This window comes from Cygnus atratus, chromosome 4 (assembly GCF_013377495.2).
Source record: "Cygnus atratus isolate AKBS03 ecotype Queensland, Australia chromosome 4, CAtr_DNAZoo_HiC_assembly, whole genome shotgun sequence".
NCBI classification, from domain to species: Eukaryota; Metazoa; Chordata; class Aves; order Anseriformes; family Anatidae; genus Cygnus; species Cygnus atratus.
In genome coordinates this window covers 76,984,393-77,004,040 of record NC_066365.1, presented here as the reverse complement: position 1 = coordinate 77,004,040, position 19,648 = coordinate 76,984,393, and the positions used below count along the sequence as shown (strand labels likewise).

General features: G+C 50.4%; 1 protein-coding gene across 3 annotated transcripts in view; it reads left to right on the top strand.

Moving 5' to 3' along the window:
• The window catches only part of DYSF (dysferlin), a 93,457-nt gene extending 74,223 nt beyond the window's left edge, over positions 1-19,234 (top strand). For all 3 annotated transcript variants that reach the window (XM_050710431.1, XM_050710433.1, XM_035547302.2), the window contains 5 exons: positions 7,147-7,246; positions 9,052-9,230; positions 9,919-10,028; positions 10,378-10,525; positions 16,179-19,234. In XM_050710431.1, the coding sequence (XP_050566388.1) occupies positions 7,147-7,246; positions 9,052-9,230; positions 9,919-10,028; positions 10,378-10,525; positions 16,179-16,217 (576 nt within the window). In that variant the 3' untranslated portion in view covers positions 16,218-19,234. The remainder of the gene's footprint in view (positions 1-7,146; positions 7,247-9,051; positions 9,231-9,918; positions 10,029-10,377; positions 10,526-16,178) is intronic.
• Positions 19,235-19,648: the final 414 nt, after the last annotated feature.

The window sequence follows — 19,648 nt, the reverse complement described above, 5'->3', positions numbered from 1 at the left end:
AGATCCCCAGGTCTAAGTCTGGCAGCTCTCGACTCTCGCAGACAATGTTATCAGATGGTCATGGTACAAGCAGAGTCTATGGAGAGCACCGCCGAGATGGGCTGGATGTGGCTCAGGTTTCTCTGGGCACCCAGTCAGAGAGGCGCTCAGCTCCCGCGTCTCGCAGGCGCTGTGGAGGTGGAAAATGCATGAAATTGATTTTGAAATGTTCAGCTTCAAGTGCCAATTACAGCGGTAGCTGCATAGAGCTGCCAAGTCTGAATTTGAGATGTCCTCCAGGGCAAAAAAAGCTTGACACTGAATGTCTAAGCAAATGTCATCTGCATAAATGAACACTCAGGGTAGAATTTCAAGAGCGTCTCAATATACAAGTTAAAAAGTCATGGTGCTTGAGAGGACCTGGAAATACACCATTAGGTTGGAGCTTCTATCTAAGACCTGGCTGGGTGGTTCATATGCCCGCTGAAATGTGTTGCATAAAAGAAATTCCAGGAGATGAACATAATGAATACGGGAGCACTGTCAGCAATTTCAACCCCGTGTCATGCCATGTCACTGGCAGAAGCCAGACCAAAGCACAGAGCTGTTGTCTTCATTCTTGTTCTGCTACTAGTCTTTGGGGTTTGCTGTCAACAAGAAAATGAAGACCTAATGCCAGAGCAGAAAATGTGCTGTTTTGTGAAGATGAAGAGCCGTTGGAAGGGGAAACATCCCACTACTGTGGAAGAAACTGCAAGCATCAGTCTGGTTTGTTCAGGCTGGGACAATTGTGGTGAGGCTGTGTTTCAGGGAGCTCTTGCCTTCATCTGATTTCTTCCACTGTGTGCTCTTAGCTAAAAGGGCCCATCCGAGGCTTAAGGAGATGAATTGCAACCTACTTGGGTCCAAAAGCAAAGTGGCTTTAAGTTGGAGGTCTTTGGGCTGGCATGGTCATGTAAAACGTAGGTTGGATTCCACTTCTCATTGGGCAGGCACTGCTTTCTTACTGTCATTTGGCCAGGGACATCTGGAGAGCCAGGTCCACTGCCCCGTCAAGATGGATTCTGCGAGCACAGAAGGCATGTACACCAGCTGGGGGCAGTGGGACAGACACATGGACATCTGTGGGGTTCCTGAACAAGAATGTGATGAGGGAGGCGTGAGGGTCGGTGAGCACTGCAGCCTGCCTTGCAGAGATGCCTGCTGGCCTTCACGCCACCTTCAGCCACAGAACTGGGAGACCAGTATGAATTGGTGGAGGTCAAAGCTCACCGGAGACGTCAGGGGTCATGCACAGAAGTGGCAGGGGAGGAAGAGGACTTACGGTTAAGCTGAGTCAGCAGATGTCTGGAGTGAAATTTAGGTGGTTGAATGTGCTGTGCTGCCTGGGACACTGGAAAAAAAAGAAAAAACACAACACAAAAACTAACAAAAAAAAGCCAACATTATTCCAGGAGGTGAGGTCCAGGGGAATCTCTTCTTCCAGTTTCAACTGCTTCTTTAAGCAGAAGGAGTTGCTACAGTCAGCAGGTGCTTCAGGCATGGAAATGCTTGCTTGCTTGAAAATGCCTTGTTAATAATAAACAGCTCCAGGGACAGATCACGGTATGGAAGTGGCAGAAGTGATAATACCGAATAGATGTGATTCGTGTCCTCAGACAGCTGCGAAGCTGGAAAGTGGAGGGAACAGCAGGTTGTTGTGCTATTGGCTCTGTAACCTGGCAGGAAGACGCTTCCCTCCCCATCCTTTTGAAGAACTGATGCAGGACGTGTGAGTACCAGAGCAGGAGCAGCTGCCAGTGGTGGGAGCATGGCTGGAAATAGCTGGTCCTATAGGATAATCCTAGGAATAGCCCCGTGGCTGTGAGATATCGGTGCTGCTTGCACATCTGTCTTTGAATAAGTGAGGTCCCATCTGTGTAAGGTGCAGCTACTACATGCTGTAGCCTCCACATTCGCTGGCTTTGGATCTGAGTATGACAGCAAACATGACGTTTGGAAGGTCTTCTATAAAAACTGGTCAGCTGGTGGCGTCCTAGAAATCATACCAGTGACAGGCTCCTCAGGAGAGAGGTAGGTTTGGGGTCTTAAACCTGCTTGGGAAAGGCAGGGCAGAAAGGGCAGTAACTCCCTGCTCCGAAGGGTGCCGCGAATAGAGCTGAGAATAAATTCCTCGCTCCCTTGAGCTGCTGCTTTCCCAGCTCCGTCTGCTTTCATCCATTCTGCTTACTTTGTCTGCGGACTCACTACAACATCCTGACACCTTCTGGGCACTGACGGCTCGGATCTGCGCGGGGCCAGAGCCTCACCTGGGGCGGATCAGGCTCTGCGTGAGCAGAGGACGAGGGGATGGTGCCAGCACAGGGTCATGCAGGGACCTTGCTGTTGCAATTGATTTTGCACGGGGAAGGCTCCTGCTGGGCAGCAGCAGCTCCAAGTGCATGGCTGTGGGTCAGCTGAGAGCATGGGGGCAACCTTGACTTGGCATAGCTGTCAGGCAGGGTGAGTTTAGCCCTGAGGTACGTGTGTGGCCTCTCCGTCGTTTAATTTTTATAAAAAAAAATAGCCAGGAGTGTGAGGTTCCTGCAACTGAATTGCTGTATTGTCTCCTTGTTCTGTTCTGTCACTGACAGTCCAGGGTGTACCAAGAAGTCTCTGTGCCCTGGCTGGTTTTGGTTTGAAATTTAGTGTATCGAGCACTGATTTTTGTGAAAAATAGATAATATTTTGTTAGATTGAAATTTTCATTCCTCTTTGGTCTTGGAAAGTGAAAAGAAGGTTGCTGCTTTTGAATTTGGACTTCTTCTTTTCTTGGTTCCCATCCTGTGTCATGCCCTTCCGTGTTTTCTCAGGGACATTAAGCAAAGCAAAACATAGCATGTTCATTTTCTTTCACCATATAGCCAAAATGCAACATTTTGAATGTGCTCCAAGTACCTTTTTTTTTTTTTTTGGAGGAAGATGTAGTTACAGAAGACAATCATAAATTAGGTATTTTAATGGGGCTGAAACCAGCAGATAGGATGACACAAAAGCCAGTTCCGTAATACGACGAGGGCAGCAGTTGTGTCCTGGGATGCACAGGCACCCTCTGTGACATGCCACTGGGAGTTACCGCTCTAAATTTTGCTTTCCAATGGATGTGTGGAAAGGGATGAGCAAAGCGTGGCTGTGTGGAGAGCTGAAGGTCCAGCTGAAGGTTCACAGCCTGGCCAGGACCGGGGTGCAAAGCTTGGGGCTCCCTGGGTGGCAGCGGGATGGCCCTGGAGAAGCCTGATCAGCTCTGCCAGAAGGACAGCACGTGGAGGCTGGGAAAGCAGCGCTGCACCAAGTGGTGCCAGGGACGGAAGGAGGAGTATGTGCCCCAAGGCAAATATTGTGACTATTTAACATTTACGGCGTGGTGACGCCCGGAGGTGTTGGCAAGGCTGCGCCCCGATGTGCAGCAGGTCCTGTACGCTCGGGAGCCGGCTCAGCTGCTGGCCTGGTCGGGGAAGGAGGTAGAAAACCAAGTGCCAGGGAGCTGCGATGCAGTTGTGGGGCTGGCAGCAGCAGGGGGACCAAAGAGGCGAGCTGCTCTGGTAGCAGCGTGCTGTTGAGCGCTCTCAGCACCGCTCGTTAGGGACAGATGAAACATCCCAGAGGGGCAAGAGTCAGAGAATCGGCTTCTCAGTGCCTCGAAGGGTGGCCCTCCCCAGCTCCTGCAGGAGGAGAGGATGCTCTCGGCCAGCCTCCGAGGGGCTCCTGCATGGCCGGGGGCTCCAGTTGCTGTGGGACCAGGACCTGGTGCTCTCCTGCACTGAAATGGGCCAGGCTTGCTTGGGCGCTAGTGCCTTCCCCCCTCCCCGAAAAAGTGGGGTTGCTCCTTACTTTGTATTCTGTAGAAACAAGCAGCCCAGAAGAAATGCAGCCCTGTCAACACTTTCCTAGTGATATGAGCTTTTTTTTTTTTTCCCCCTGCCTCCCCTGCTGCATTATTCAAGACCGTAAAATATTCGCCAGCCTCCCCTCTCCCCCCCCCAGCAAAACAAACCCCCAAACAATAATTCAAGCCCCCTTCCTTCCCATGTCTTGCAAAAGGCTAGGAAATAAATTTCTGGCCACGGGTTGTTTTTATAGTGAACCTTCAGAGCTAGATTTAATCACGGAGGCAGATTTCACACTGCCTTGAAATGGACCCATAAACTTTGCTCAGCATCAAATTCCTCCTTCCCCAGCCCGCCCGCCCAGCTCCGCTCCGCCGTGTCCCCGGCTTCACGGGGCTCGGAGGAGGGAAGCTTCGCCACCAGCCAAACCACATTTACAGGCTTTTTCCACAGGAAAGGCCAACGCTGTACAGATCGTGCTAGCGTTGTACCAGCTCTGCGTTGCCACCCGGGAAGGGGCTGATCCTGCCCGAGTCATCCTTCGTCGGGCAGGGAGTCCCTGGCAAGCCGGGGCGTTGCTCTGGGGGTAGAGGTGGTGCTGGGGAGGCAAGAGAGCACAGCGAGGTAGGGGGTTTCGTTTGCTTTGAGTGCAAACAAGCCCTTGGGCATTGGGAAGGAGGGAAGGTGGAAAGCCAAAGTCCCGTGTGGTGGCCAGCAGCGGTCAGTCCTGGGGGCAGAGGCTTACCCGCTGTGCTTTGGTGCATGGGGGGTGCCCGTAAAGCACTCGGCCGGCACCGCAGGCGGGGAGGGAGCCTGCCAGGAGCAGGGGATTGCTGCGGCAGCTCCGAGAGTGGGGCAGAACTGGGGGTCTCACAGCACCCCAATCCTTTTCTGGGTTCCTGCTGTTTCCCCCTCAGGGCTGGCACGGGACTGGGTCGTCCCGTAGGCTGGGGGGCAAAGCTGCCCCCAGTGCCCCTGACTCTTGGAGGGGCTGCTCCGGTGCTGAGTTTCTCTCACATTTGACTCCGGGTGGATGGGGTGGTGCAGAGAGGAGGTCCAAGGTGTGCTCGTAGAGGTGCCTCAGCCGGCAGCAGCGTGGCGATGCCCTCGGAGCACGGGCACGGCTGGCTGCTGCAGGTGGTGGTGGTGGAATCAGCCTCCGAGCCGGGGAGGGCAGCGCTGGAGAGGACGAGGCACCTGTAGGGTGTTTCATCCTTTCCCAGGCTGAGCACATATGGGGTGCCTGGATTGCCCCTGCAAGGCCTTGTCCCTGGTCAGTGCCTCCAGGGGCACACCACGGGAGATGTCCGCTGTCCCCCATCCTCTGTCCCCCATCCTCTGTCTTTGCCCCCAGGGGAGCTCCTGGCCCCCAGCGAGGCCATCTGTCTGCCTTCTGCTGGCACAGCTACCTGGTTCCTCGGGGCTTTCTTCTCTGGATGACTAACGGCCCTTCTGCAGAGCAGGACCCGACCAATATATGGGAAAAGGAAGAATCACCATAAGCTCTTTCCCTTTTTAGCAGTTTTAATTTAAAATGAGTTATTAGCTGGGAATACACGGCCCTCCCCCTCACTTGAGTAAACATACGTTTTAATACATCTCAGTGAGCAGTGGGGGAGAAATGGAAGTTTCCATTGACTTTATTTTATTTTTCTAGATTATAAAATATTTAAAATGCATAAATAAAATGCTCCATTGCAAAAATGCTGGCGTGTTTTTCCTAAGCAAGGCTGGGAACTGAGCTAAATTGAAATATAACCGTTCAGGGTGATCTCTTAAAGTCAAACCAGTTTCAATGGGATTTAAGTGCTTCCCTCCACCCACAGTCTCCCCAGTTGAATATTTATGTTCTTATGGAGTGTGACACATTCTTTTTTTTTTTTGTTCCTTCATATATATATGTATATATATATATATTGCACGATATAATGAATCAGTCTTGTAGCCACAGCAGTGAATTTATAGTGCTACGTATGTGTGTCGTGAATAATGCTGAAGTTTCCTGGTTTTAATTAAATTTGTTCTGTGTATGATACTGCCCTGTTGCAGGCGTGCAGCAGGAGGCCTTGCCCACAGGACACACCTCTGAGCGTGTGCTGCTGGTAGACACTGGTCATGATGCTGCCTCCTCTTTGCATGCGTTGGCTGGAACCAGAAATAACCGGACCTCGGCTTTGTGTGTGTCTCTGTCCTGCTCCCTCTGTCCTTACACATAGTCCTAACCTTCAGGCATCTTCTGGCATCCCAAAAACGATATTAGATCCCCGTTGGGAAATGTTACTGGTTGCAACCGCACAAATAGCAATTTTCGTGGGACAGACAAGGATCCGCCAGATGTTACGATGATGTGGCCGCAAGCCTGCAGTCACAGCAATGGGATTCCCCAACCTCCTTGTTAGAGAAATCTGATTTACATGTTCCCCTCCACCGGCATTTTGGGGTGTGATGCTCTGACTATCCAGAAGGCAGAAGGCAGAGCATCTGGCTGTAGTAACTGGGGCACTGAAGTTGCAAACTTCTCATGGGTGCTGGGTGTTTTGTGAACCAGCTCCTCTCCACAAAGCAGAAATTACTCTCTCAGCCTATTTCTGAGCTCGCATTTGGATGCTGTCAGCCTTAGTGCTGTGGCTGAGTTGCAGAACTGGTGGATGATAGTCCTTGCACCGCACAAGGGCTTGGTAAATTATGATAATTGCAAGGGATGTTGCAAAATTCCAGTGCAATTTTCATTCCAGGTACTTTGCAAACAGGCATCTGGGACTGCTGCAAAACCTTTCCATGGGTTGGCACAGCAGCTCTAGTGGCAGAGAGCAGACAAAAAGTGCCCATCGGATAGAAAAGAGAAGGGCATATAGACAGTCACAGGCCTCACATTAGTAGGAGTGAAATTAGGTGTCACTGTGCCACCTTTTGATTGATTGTCCAGGGAGCCAGACTGGTCCCCTTGCCTCACTGGTGCTCTGAATCTCTCCTCGAACCTGGATGTCATGATAGATACGGCAAGCACACTGTGCAGCTTGACAGCAGCCCAGTGTGATAACAGCAGCAGAATTAGGGGGGTACCGTGTCCAACTCTAACATTTGTTGGTCCTGACAACAAAAACCTTGTAGGTGAGCCGAAAAGATGAATAAAGTCATTTGAGAACTAAGGAATTCACCGCTCAGTGAGCTGATGGGGAAGCCTCGGTCTCGGTTATGTTACAGGATTTCTACCGCTGTGAGATGAGAGTAGCCTGGCTCTGCCCACTTCTGCTAATGAGCCTTTTATTTTTCCCTGGTTTCTCTTCTGGTCTGATTTTAGGAGCACTTCTGGAGCTTGGACAAGACAGAAAATAAGATTCCGCCGCAGCTTATCTTCCAGATCTGGGACAATGACAAGTTCTCTTTTGATGACTACTTGGGTAAGTCAGGAGAGGTTTTGGGATCCGTCCCCACTGAGGCAGACACAAAGGAAACAATTACTGAATCCTTTTAGGATACAAAGAATGTGCACAGGACCAATTTAAGCCACTGAGCAGGATCCGATGACAGCCTAGGCTCAGGACTGGTGATAACTGGTTCCTATCAGGCAGATTCCCAGTCTCTGCCTGCAGCAGCCTTTTCCTGGGCTGACCTGAGCTGTCGAGAGCATCACCAGCTCCAACAGGGCCCCAGCTTCCTGGGGGGCCAAAAGGAGAGATTTTACCCTTCTCAGTGGGGGCACTGAGAGGGTGGAGGAGGCTGCTGCCCCCTGGTACCAGAGGCTCCCCCACCAGAAACAGCAGCAGTGTTGTCTTCATTTCCAAACCTCTCCTCGTTCTCTTTTAAAATCTCTCTTTCCCTCATGATTCAGCTGAGTCTGTGCTGAAGTGTGCTCATCAGGGCTAACCTTGCACTTGAGCTGCGACCCCCGGGCAGGATCACTGTCCTGGCTAGCCTTACTCGGGTTAGACATGGACACAGCTTGATCCGTATGGCACTGCCAGCCTTGTTAATCATCCCCAGAAATCCAGGTTTAGGCCAACTGAAAATAAAACAAAAACATCCAGTAGGAAAGATAGCAGAGCCATGCAGTAGATTATCTGTGCAGAAACTGGAGGCTCCAGCGTTATTGTTTTTTTTTTTCTGGTTGGACATTGTTCTGCTTTTATTTGTGCCACCCCAAAAAATTTCAAACATCAAAGCTTCACTGAGGAAGTATGTGATGAAGATCATTTTAAATCCTCTCTTTGATTAATTACATAGGCTGAGTGCCAAAATAACCTTTCACAAGGTGTGTTTTCAGTTCTGGCTCTACTCATCGTGAGCTTTTGTTCACTCACCCCTACGACTGCCAACAGTGAATTCTTTGCAAATTTCAGCAAACAAAAGCGGCCCTTGGCTTTTGTAAAGCACATTTCATTAAAGGACCTCAAAAGCATGTTTCACAACAAACCTGATCTGTGCTGTTATTGTCATTAGTCACGAGAAACTGTGGCACAGAAAAGGTAAAATGCAAACAGGTTCCTGCCTGTGCCACCCAGCGTTAAAAGCTGCTGTCCGTCAGCTGGGCACCAGGAACAGCCCCTGTGCTTGTCCCTGGCCCTTCCCAGCCCTAAGGTAAATTTGTGTAACAGTGTGAATTAAATGCTGGCACTTTCAGTTAACGTTTGAAGAATTGAGCTCAGATTTCCTAAAGGCTAGAAAAATGCGCTAATTGTGGGATTGTTCTTTGTATGAGAAGGAAGCTGTCAGTTTTGTGGGATATTATTCTTAGTCTGCTGCAGTTGCTAACCTCGATGTGGCAATAAAATAACCTGCCTAGAGATCCGTGAGCCTCCTGACCACTATTCTTCTACTTGACTGCCCTGTGGATGTGGACAATTTGAGTTTTACCTAAATCTCCTAGTCCTCTCTGAAAATCCTAGCCTGCCTTGTTGGCCTCAGTGCAAGTCATCCAATGTTATAGCTGTGTACAGTCAGCAGATGTTTTGCAGCCTCTCCTGGAAGGACTTCATGACTCAGGTCTTCCGGATGGTGATGCTCCCACAACGGTGATGCTGAGTGCTCTCTTGTAGGCAGAGCCACAGGCTAAAATCAGTGCTGTGCTTAGAAAATAGAACCACATTGAGGCTGCTCTCTCCCATGCTGTGCGGGTGTCTGTCCAAGCTGCCAGAGGTCGGGAGGGTGCCGCAGTGGGTATTTCTTCAGGGGAATAGTCCTTGGGTTAATGCTTTCCTCCCTGCAGGCTCCATTCAGATGGATCTCAACAAGATGCCCAAGCCTGCCAAGACAGCTGAGAAGTGCTCCCTTGAGCTTGTAGATGAGAGCCTGTCTTCAGGTCGCTTCGTGTCCCTCTTTGAGCAGAAAACGGTCAAGGGCTGGTGGCCCTGTGTTGCTGAGCAGGATCAGAAGAAGATCCTGGCGGTAAGGCCTTCGGCACCCTTGGGTGTCCTCTTCGTGCTTTCTCTTTGGGGACTCACTCAAAGTGTTGGCAGGCTGGGCAGGCACGTGGGGGAAGTCATGGTCAGGGCAGGAAACCCAGTCTTGGACTGCAAATTTTGCAAACCAGACCAGATCCAAACTGGATGTTTTCCAGGATTTGCTCAGCAACATGCAAATGCCTCAAAGTAAATTGTTTGTTCTGTTAGATTTTTGCTGCTGTTTTTGGAGCATGTCACCTCATTTGACTCTGCCCCACAGCTATTCTTAATGCTACTGTCTTGTGACAAGTACAAGGGAAGGGGTTCAACTGCCAGACAAATACATGTAAATCCAAGTGTCTGGGCTCCAGTTGGAGTCCCTGGGGGCCATTTGATGCGGGTGAGGGAGGCCAGGCAGCAAATTAAGTCATTCACCAAAGCTCCCCGAGTCAGTTGCCATTGTTGGCTGTCAATGGTGTCCGAGATGCAGTGGGATATCTGCTGAGATCAACGCACTGGGCAGGTGAGGGATCTGTATGAAATTGCTCTTACTGTGCTCCTCAAGGTCCCTGCTGGTAGTGGCTGTGCTACGGTCAAAGTACTTTTTCTTTCCCCCGTTAGTATTTTGCAACATACATTCATTTCTCACCTTTCTGCTTATTTATATGCTTGTTTTTGTTTAACCCTTGCAGGGCAAATTGGAAATGACTTTGGAAATTGTGGCTGAACAAGAGCATGAAGAGCGGCCAGCTGGCATGGGTCGGGATGAACCAAACATGAACCCCAAGCTGGAGGACCCTAAGTAAGAGCATCTTCAATGGAAAAATAACCACCGGGGCACAGAGTTCTCAAGGAGGAAGCTGAAAAGCTGGGTTCCCAGTCTGAGGTCTGCCATCTGCACGGGGCTTGCTCCCACGTAGGCTCCAATACTGGACTGCTGATGCTCAGATGTATGAGCCGAGACAGTCCAGGGTGACTGGGAGGCCAGTCTGGACCTCCAAGACAGCCATTTGATGTAGTCTACGTGGGGGAATGTGGGTTTCCAGGGGGAGCAGCCAGCTCTTACAGGGAGGAGTGCTCCTGAGGTGGGGAATCCAGCAGGATGAAGGTACCACGAAGCTCAGCAGTGACCTCAATTTGTTTGGCTGCAGGCGCCCAGAGACCTCCTTCCTGTGGTTCACCTCCCCATACAAGACCCTGAAGTACATCCTGTGGCGGCGGTACAAGTGGGTGGTCGTCCTGGCCATCGTGCTCTTCATTTTGCTGCTCTTCCTGGGGATCTTCATCTACGCCTTCCCGGTACGACGGGGCTGGGAGAGGAGAGGTGGGAGAGGAGAGGGGGGCTGAGCAAGGTCTCAGCTGCTCCCCCAGCTCTCCGAGGCTGCTTGGCTGCTGTGATGACAGAGGTCCTGCTGTGGGTGGCTGCAAAGTCCCAGGGAACAGCCCAGAAGGGCGTCTGTGCTCCTGCTGTCTGCTGCAGGCTCACCCCTGGGTGCTCACACCTTTGTGTTTCAGTTCCAGTACCGATGCCGAGGTTAACTGGTTGTTTCCATAGAGGTTTGAGCAGCCAGTGTTGGAAGCGTTGAGCACCGGTGGGAAAATCCCCAACAAAAAAGCAGCCCAATTAGAAATACAGCCATTTTACAGGGCTGAGCAGTGGCAAAAAATGGATCGATCTGTAATTGTTTAAAGATGCAGGGGAGTTTATAGGCATCCAGGCAGCCCCGTCTCTCATTATCAAGGCTTGCAGCACTTTATACCAATGTAACATCTGAAACGAGAAGGAGGGTTTTCACCTCATTAATCAAGCAAGTGGCTTTTTCTTGCCTCGCTGTCAGTTCCACTGGCAAAACAAAACAAATAAATAATGGAGCCCTGGCCTTCCCATTTGGCTTGGGATGGGTTTCTGTATCCTTCTCTGTTTCTACAGCACTGGCATAATTCATACCAGCTCTTGGATGCTCTTTCCCCTCCTCCCAGACTGATAAGAAAAATGACCCGCCTTGCTCTTTCCAGCACTTAACAAATTCTGCTCCATGTATATGATATTTTTTTTAAAGAAAATAACTCATTGGGGTAATTTATAACTCCGTGCGAGAGAACGTGGCTGCTTTCCGCAGATGGCTTTGTGTGCTTGCAACGCGCAGCCGAAGAGCGAGGTGTGGAATTTCTCCTCGCCATTGTAATCACTTTCAGATGAGCTGAAGTTGTGCATGCTTGGCTGTTCCCATCACGAAAAATGGGATGGGATTAGATCATAGCTCTCCCCGTATCCCTGTGTCCTGGGGTACTTCTGCTGGAGAAACAATTCCTGAGGTGCTAAGTAGTGTGAAGGAGGAAATAATCGTACGAGTGCAGATTTCAGCTGCGTTGCGTTGCCCTTCCCTGCACTCCCAACCATTTGCCTGCCATGCAGCAGGAACCAAGCCTTTGTGACCAAGAAGAACTCAGAAAACTTCAGTGTTTCCCTGAAGCTGCAAGTGGCTTTGCAGCTGTTCCAGTGGTATCATATAAAAACAACGTTGAGAGAAGCAAAAAATTCACAAACTATAAATATTGATTTACGCTCATTATTACTTGGGATTTTTCCCTGTTTCCTGGCTAAGTGTTGTTGTATTTAATTTCATTTTGGTTGGGTCAATTTTTAGTCATATTTCGAATAAGTAAGGCCATGTTTCATGGAATTTTTCTGTTTTTATGTGTTTGGCCAGCTTCCCCTAGATTTTTGAGGTCACTGGTTCTGTATCTACCCGGAGATTTAGTTGCTTTCCCATTTCATCAAGCAGTACATTTGGCAATAGTGCTGGTGGTGGTTTGCTGTGAAGGGTGCCCCTGGCATGCTGACCTTTGGCAGAGCTCACCGTTACATCCCTGATTAAATGCACCGAAAACCAACCCCTCCTCACTTCTTTTCTGGTTTGCATGCCAGTGGCACCGTCAGGCCCTGTTTAGAATCAGGGCCGTGCTCTGCTGAGTGCTGTCTACGTGGTCCTGGCACCGTGCAGGCAGCTCTGGGGTCCCATGCTGCAGGTGGGGGGCTTTGCGTGCGCCCTGTCCCTCTCCAGCTGGGCAAGGATGGTGGCAGGAAGACCTCAGGGGAATCCCATTAGGGCCCATGGACCCCAGAGGGCTGCTAAAGGGGCACACAGAGGTGCAGGTACTGTTTTTCTGCTTCTGCTATCCTTTTTGCTGTGACCTTGTGTGAAAAGCTCACCTGCAGCTTTCTGCTTGTTGGGACCTTCACCAGGACCTCCAGGGTCCTTCCAGGGTCCTTCCAGTGGTTGCTTCTCAGGAGATGGTCCTCAGCTGGGCAGGAGTCTGGGAAATATATGCCCATGGTGTGCCCTGGGAAAATAGCGATTGGGGGAGCAACACTAACCCTGCGTGGTCCCTCTGCCATCCCAGAGAGATGGGAATCTCACCTGAAAATGAACCTGGGGCATTTTCATTGGCTTCTGCTATAAAAATAAGATTTTTTTAATTTTATTTCTTCCTATTCCTCATACAGTGATGAAAGCTTCAAACCACAGTCCCAGCTGTGTGGTCAAAGTAGCTGGGAAGTCAGAGTGAACGGCCTGTTTGAGAGCCATGTGCTCCCACCTGAAGCAGCGACGGGCTGTCTGTGGTCCCCGACGGTAGTTCCCAAAAAACGTGGGTCCCAAAAGCTCAGGTTTTTCTGTGACAATGAAAAAGCTGATATCTCGGTCTCGTTCAGAATAATCATTGAGCAGTGTTTTACACCCCCAGGAAGTATTTTGCCCGTTGAACAGAGAAACAAAATAGTCTGCAAAATTTAGAGCTACTTCAGGGAGTTAGAAGCTTTTGAAGATGGTTTGTGCTTTGAATCATAGAATCATAGAATATCCCGAGTTGAAGTGAGTGAAGAATATCCCGTGCAGAGGTGAGGAGGGTCTGGGGGAGCTGTGGGGTGACGAGGAGGTTCACCAGGACCCATGGGGAGCTGGGAGTACTGCGGGACGGGAAATTTAGGCACAGGTTCCTAAGAAATCAGTCATCATTAGTGCAGCTGTTTACAAAGCAGCTCCTTTGAGTGGGTGAGAGGCCATTTCCAGCTGACGAGCCTTTTGGGTTTGGGTGGAAAACTGCGTGGTACTGCAAATTTCCATAAAAAAAAAAAAAGGTTGTCTTGTTTTACAAAAATGGGAAAAAATGTTGAAAATCCGATATTCTGAGGTTCTTCATTTTTAACTGGGGCTTTTCCACCCAGTCTTAGTGTCAGGTTTCTCGTCGGCTTGCCTTAGCTTTCTTTGCAGAGCGTTTGTCATTGTGGTCTGTACGAGGTCGGGCACTGGGAATGGCATTCCCTGCATCTTTCCTACATGATTTCCTTAGGCGGGCCTTAGATTCAACTTGACATCAGGAGACTCTTTCAACAACAGACAAAAGCATAACGCGATCCAGTAGCTGGATGTCGGAGTTAGAGGAGCTACTCCAGTCGAAATAGGACGCTAATTTTTGAGACGAGCGTTAATTAACCATTGGAATGGTTTGCCAAAGGTTGTGGTAAATTCTTCATTGCTCGAGGCATCCACGTGTGGGGATTGCATGTGTTTCTACCAGATATGCCCTAGTTCCACCCCACGCCCCTGTCCAACAGGACGTCTGTGGCATGATGGGGCTTTTTGGAGAGGACCGCTGACTGCGGTGGGCTTTTCCTCCAGCAGTGCCACCACCAACGTGAGCTCTGCCTCTCTCTGGGGGAATGCTGAGTGAAAGTCTCGGGCCGGCGCTAGACACAAAGTCAGAGGAAAAGGTTATAAAAGTCCAGCCTTGGCTTCTGCAGCCCTAACGCACAGGGAATATTGTGGTGAAGTTATCTCCCCGGAGCAGGGATTATTGTAAAGATTTTAGTGGCTACCACCATAGAAAAATGTAGCGCTGCTTCCAGCTGGAGTCAGCTCTGTTTTGCAGCACCATGAAAATGTTTACTACCTTTTAAAGCTCTGTTTGTGTTCTGCAAGCCCAGTGTTGCTTCCATTGCCATTAATTCTAATTACAGCTTGCTTTCTTCGCTGATTGATAATCCTGCTTGGCTTTCAACACTTCGTTAATACAAATTCATAGCTGGACAGAAAACTTGCTACCCTCCAGAATGCAACCAGTCAAATCATAAAAAATAGAAGCATTTTGGAGGATAGACTCCGAAAGACAAATGGACGGATAATTAATTCGAAGGTTATATTCCACTGGAGGCTTTTCTAATGACTTCTGGTAAACTGCCCTAAGTTTGCTTGCCTGATTTATGGCATTATTAGAAATCCTCAATTGGCAAACTGCCTCATAATTTGCTACACGTTGTAATTTATCAAGATGCTTTTGGTCAGGCTTTACTTCTGTTGTTCTTATTCTCTCCCCTCCTCCAAAGAGCTTGCTGGTAAACCAGCGTTATGCTTTGTTTCCAGATTTTTTTTTTTTTTTTAAAGCACCAGAGTGATAGAACATCCTGTACCAATTAAGTTCAATATGCTTGGGAGGGCCTTCCAAGCTGGCTAGTATGTGGTCGCGGGTGTTTGAACCAGAGCTACTTTAAATATAGCTCTTTCCAAACAGCCCACGCATGTGTCTTTGTCTGTACTTTTCTCTGCGGTCTTGATAAGCAGCATTTACACAGCTTAGTCTTTTTTTACAGCATTGTCATCTTTCAAGGAAGGAATTACATGTGTAATAGGCTAAAATACTGGAACACCTCATTTTCCATGGCAGCCCCATGCTTCACTGCACAATAACAGGGACAGCAGAGATCCCAGGAATGGTCATGGGAAGGTCTTGCCTGGGGTGTCTGCGCTCAGGAGCAAAACTGCACCAAGTGCCGGTGCTGAAACAGATGGCTGAGACGTTAAGGGACACAGACAGGGCAGAGAAAAAAATCCCGCAATAGGTTTGCCTTCCTTGATTGCCTTTGGCAGACTCCTTGGAGACGGTCCATGGACCCGCAGGCTAGGCTTGTACTGAGAAACGGAATCGGGATGGTGCAGGGCTGGAGGACCGTGCTCTCGCTGGCCAGGCTGGCTGATTGCCGGCGTGGTGCTGGGCACAGCGCTCGGCCCGTGCAAAGCTGCGCTCTGCTGATGTCCCGGCGCAGATGCCTGGGGACCGGGGCCAGGGCCCATTTCCAAGGGTCCGCCCCAACGGGCAGAGCGGACGAGGTCACCTCTTCTGGGGGACAGCGAGCTGTGAGGATGTGAGGTCAGGGCCTGGGTAGTGAATGCAGCATCAGGGATTTTGGGGAGCAGCACAAAGAGAGAGCGGAGGGGAGGGGGGGCAGCAGGCAGGGGAGGGGGTGAGGCTGCAGCATCGCAGCACGAGTCCTCACCTGCAAGGAGGCAGGTGGGCACTGGGAGGGTGCCGGCGGGGAGGTGGCAAGTTCCTGCAAGGAATGGAGATGGGGAAGTCGATCTTTCAGTTTTAAACTGCCAGAGGGAAGATTTAGATTGGGTATAAGGAAGAAATTATTTATGATGTGCGTGGTGAGGCACTGGCACAGGCTGCCCCAAGGAGCTGTGGCTGCCCCATCCCTGGAAGTGTTCAAGGCCAGGCTGGATGGGGCTGGGGGCAGCCTTGGCTGGTGGAAGATGCCAGGGTTTGGACTTGATTTTGTTTAAAAGTCCCTTCTAACCCCAAATATTCTGTGGTTCTATGATTCAGTGATCTTAAAAACTGGTGGAAGGGGCAATCAAAGTCCTGGTGCTCACTGCTTGTGACCAGCAGCCTTTACTGGACGAAAGAAAATCCTGTTTTCTCCTGTGCCTTGGGCATCCCTAGCAGGGGGGCTCTTTGCTGGGGCTGGGAGTTCATCCCTCTCGCCTGTCCTGAGCACAGCCCCATCTGCAGTTCTGTACCACGATCAAAGACGTGCTTTGACGTCCACTTGCTGCCCTGCTCTACCTGCTTCAAATCAGCTTTTCTCTGCCTTGTTTTTCCGTTCCTCTAGAACTACGCTGCTATGAAACTGGTGAAACCTTTCCAGTGAAGCTGTGCTGGCAAACGCATGAAAGGTCCGGTGCCTGCCTGGGGATTTTGGAAGGAAGCTGCGGCTCTGCACTGGATCACAGCAGCAGATGGAGCTGGAGAAGGGGCAGCCTCTCTCCAGCCCAGGCTGCTGCCAAATTGAAGACACGACTTTCCCCGATGCAGAATACCACCTGCAGCACTCACCTCGGAAGCAGTGCGTAAACAAGACCTACTCTGAGATATTTCTTATTTTCCTTCCTTTTTTTTTTTCTTTTTTTTTTTCTTTCAGTTAAGCTGTTCGTATCTTTAAAGCTTGAATACCAATGCAAAGCTGAAGAGGGTGGGTGAAAAAAGGACCTTTTCGTGTATAGCCCGTGAGCATACAAAGATGCAGCAGACCTTAGTGGGGGAGTTTCGGGCTGCTGGCGCAAGCAGCGTGTGCCTGCTAAAGTCTCTCAGGTTCTGAGCACACTTTTCTTTGCACTCTGAACAAGCCTTAGTTTTCCTTTGCCGTGTAATGTGTATTATCTGGTTTATAATATATAAAGTCTACCAAAGATGAAATGTGCTGCACAGCCTGAAACCCTGGGCTCTTACGTTGCCTTCCCAAAGAGCAAAAGCCACGAGATAGACGACCCAGGGAAAAGGCTCTGAGATCCAAAACCAGGGTTGGTGGCAATTGCTAAATCAGAGCAATTGTTGAATTTTGCTCTCGTGAAGGGCCGCACACTCTGGCCCACGTGTTTTGGAGCTTGTTTTCCCCCTCAATGGCTCTTTCCCCTCTGCAGTCCCATGTGCCTCCCTTCCGAGCCAGTGCTGCGGTGGCAGAGAGCGTGGGGCCAGGCTGAGCCCTGCCCCGAGAGCAGCCCCAGAGCAAAGCAGGGCTTGGGGGCTTTGCTTCCCTGCTCCTCCCTGCCAAATGCAACCCCTGCAGCTGCGGCTCAGTGACATGTTGGTCTTTTTTCTCCTGTGCTCCCAAACATGCTTAAGCAAAACAGTACAAAAGCAGACTGCAGTGCAAGCTGTGAAACTCGCTGCTGCTGGGCGCTAATGGGGCAGATAACCCGCGGCTTTGGAAGCAGGCTTGTTTGCTTTATGCTTTGTGAACAAGATATTATAATACGTATCCTGCAGGTCTTGCCCTGCCACAGAGCAGCTATGACAGGGCTCGGATGGCAGCATTGGGACATTTCTGCTGTTTCCTATTCCCTCCTGTCCATCTGTCTTTGCTGCTGCAATCACATGGAGTGATGTGGACTAAGAGGGATTTCTAGTTACTAATAGCTCTGGCTCATGTCATGAGAGGATGCTCATCAAAACAGCATTACTCTTGAATTTTCATCCTGCATCCTCTTACCCTGCAAGGAACCATCTCCCGGAATGGGGCCATCAAGTGTGAAAGCAAACGTCCCTGTGCGAGACAGCCGTGCTGCTGCTCTGCCCCTGCTCAGTCCCCCTGCAGGACCCGGGTCTGCCTTCAGCAGGACGAGGCACGGCTGCCTCGGGTCCTTTTGACCCCTGAAGCTGCTGCTGCTCAGCATGACACGTGAGAACAAGTAGCGGTGAAAAGTGATCCTGGGGGATCAGAGTTCCTCAGGACAAACTGTGCTGGTGTAAGCTCCTGCCCCGCTCCAGCAAGGCACTTAAGCCTGTTCTTAGCAGAAGGCAGGGAAAAAGCACATGCCTAATTGCTTTGCTGGATGGGGATGTGATGCGTTGAGCATTAAATCCCTTGTTATTCAGTACTGTAACAGCACCCAGATTGTCCCGGGCAGCTCTCTGCCACGTGTGAAGACAGCGTCTTTGACATGGAGAACATGCAGCTATAAAACCTGTCCTCGCTGCGGAGGTTTGGCTCATCCAGCATCCCCTTTCCAAAAGCAGCTGGTGCTCAGCTGGTGAAGTCGTCTCTGGGCTTTCCCACCCAAGGGTGGGTGTTTCATTTTACTGGCACAGTTAAATGCTTCATTTTGGCATTCGTTCAGTTTTTTCCCAACCCTCATTCGCACCCACACCCCCATTTATTAGCCGCTGCCAGACTACCAGGTCTCGGTCATTTTTTCTGTGACGCTTCCCCCTTGAGGATCCGCTGAGCTGAGGGCAAATGTTGCTTGGGTTTGTGCCTTTCTGAATGAGCTATAATTCAATGAAAATGCTGGTGCTGGTTGGTGTGGTTGGTCCTTGCGCCTCTTCCACCACGACCCAGCTCTGCCTGGGGGTCTGGGTATCTTGCCGCCTACCTGCATGCCTTGCTCTCCCATCAGCAGTGGGAAATCAGGCCTGCTATTTCACTTCTTTGCTTTGCTTTGCAGAGTCTGTAAAGTTTCCCATCATGGCATTATTGCTCTATGACCCTCACCTGTTTCAGAAACACAGTCTTGGTGCCAAGACCCCCAAAGAGACGAGTGACCCAAGTTTGAATACAAAGCAGTGCTTATTTCTGGATGCTTGTCATCCAGCCTGTCACAACCACCGCTGCCTATCCCCGCACAGACAAGCAACCCTACCAAAACACACCCACATGCCACCTCCCAGAGCCTCTCCCAGGACTAAACCTTATTTTATTTCCCAGACCTTACCAGCAGCTCTTTCCTGGCAAACCAGAATGGGTTGTCAGTGGTGGGAGACCAGGATCCAGGCCATCCAAACAGGTGGAAAAGGAAAGGGTTACATCCCCACATGCCATCCTCCGTGTTCCCAATCCAGGCTGCGGAGCCGATTTTCATGCCAAGAAGACTCCGTGGGCCTGTGGTGGGCAAAAGCAGGTCTGAGCATCTGACAACATCAGCTCAATCTCTTTTTCTTTGCTGCTTGAACAGCCACAGCCATCTGTTTGCCTGGCGGCGGGCCCTCTGTAGCTGGGTTATGTCTCCACCAAAGCCAGCCGGGGGTAGGAGCTGTGTAAAGTCTGCCCTGTGCCTCCCTGTTGTTTGGGATTTGGGATGTCCGGACGATGTCTGTATCACCTGTCTATGCCTTATATACAGTAACGCAAATTTCACTGTGGTTACAAATGAAATGCTCTGAAACCTTCTACTTCCTTGTGTGTTTTTTTGAGTTGATGGAATTAGGGCACCTTCCCTCCCTGTTGCGGGGATGCAAAAATGCAGCTGGGAGGAACAGGATGGGGCGTGATGGTCACTGTGCTCCTCTTTTCTCACCTCTTTGCTGCCGTTGCACAGGAACAGAAGTTCCCTTTGTTTATTAACCCGGACACCCAAAATCAGCCTGCTGAAAGCCAGCAGTGGCTGGGGAGAAGGTGGAGGGCTGGGGAAAGGGAGAGGGTACGAGGCTCCCAGATTTCACCCTCCGGCAGCAGCGGGGAGGGCAGAAAGAGTTCACTGCCTTGGGCAGGTTTGGAGGGGAGAGACTGGAGGGGGAAGAGACGCCCAAGGATTAATTCTGGGATGTTTTTTGGAGCTGGCTGTGTCAAGGAGATGCTCCAGATGT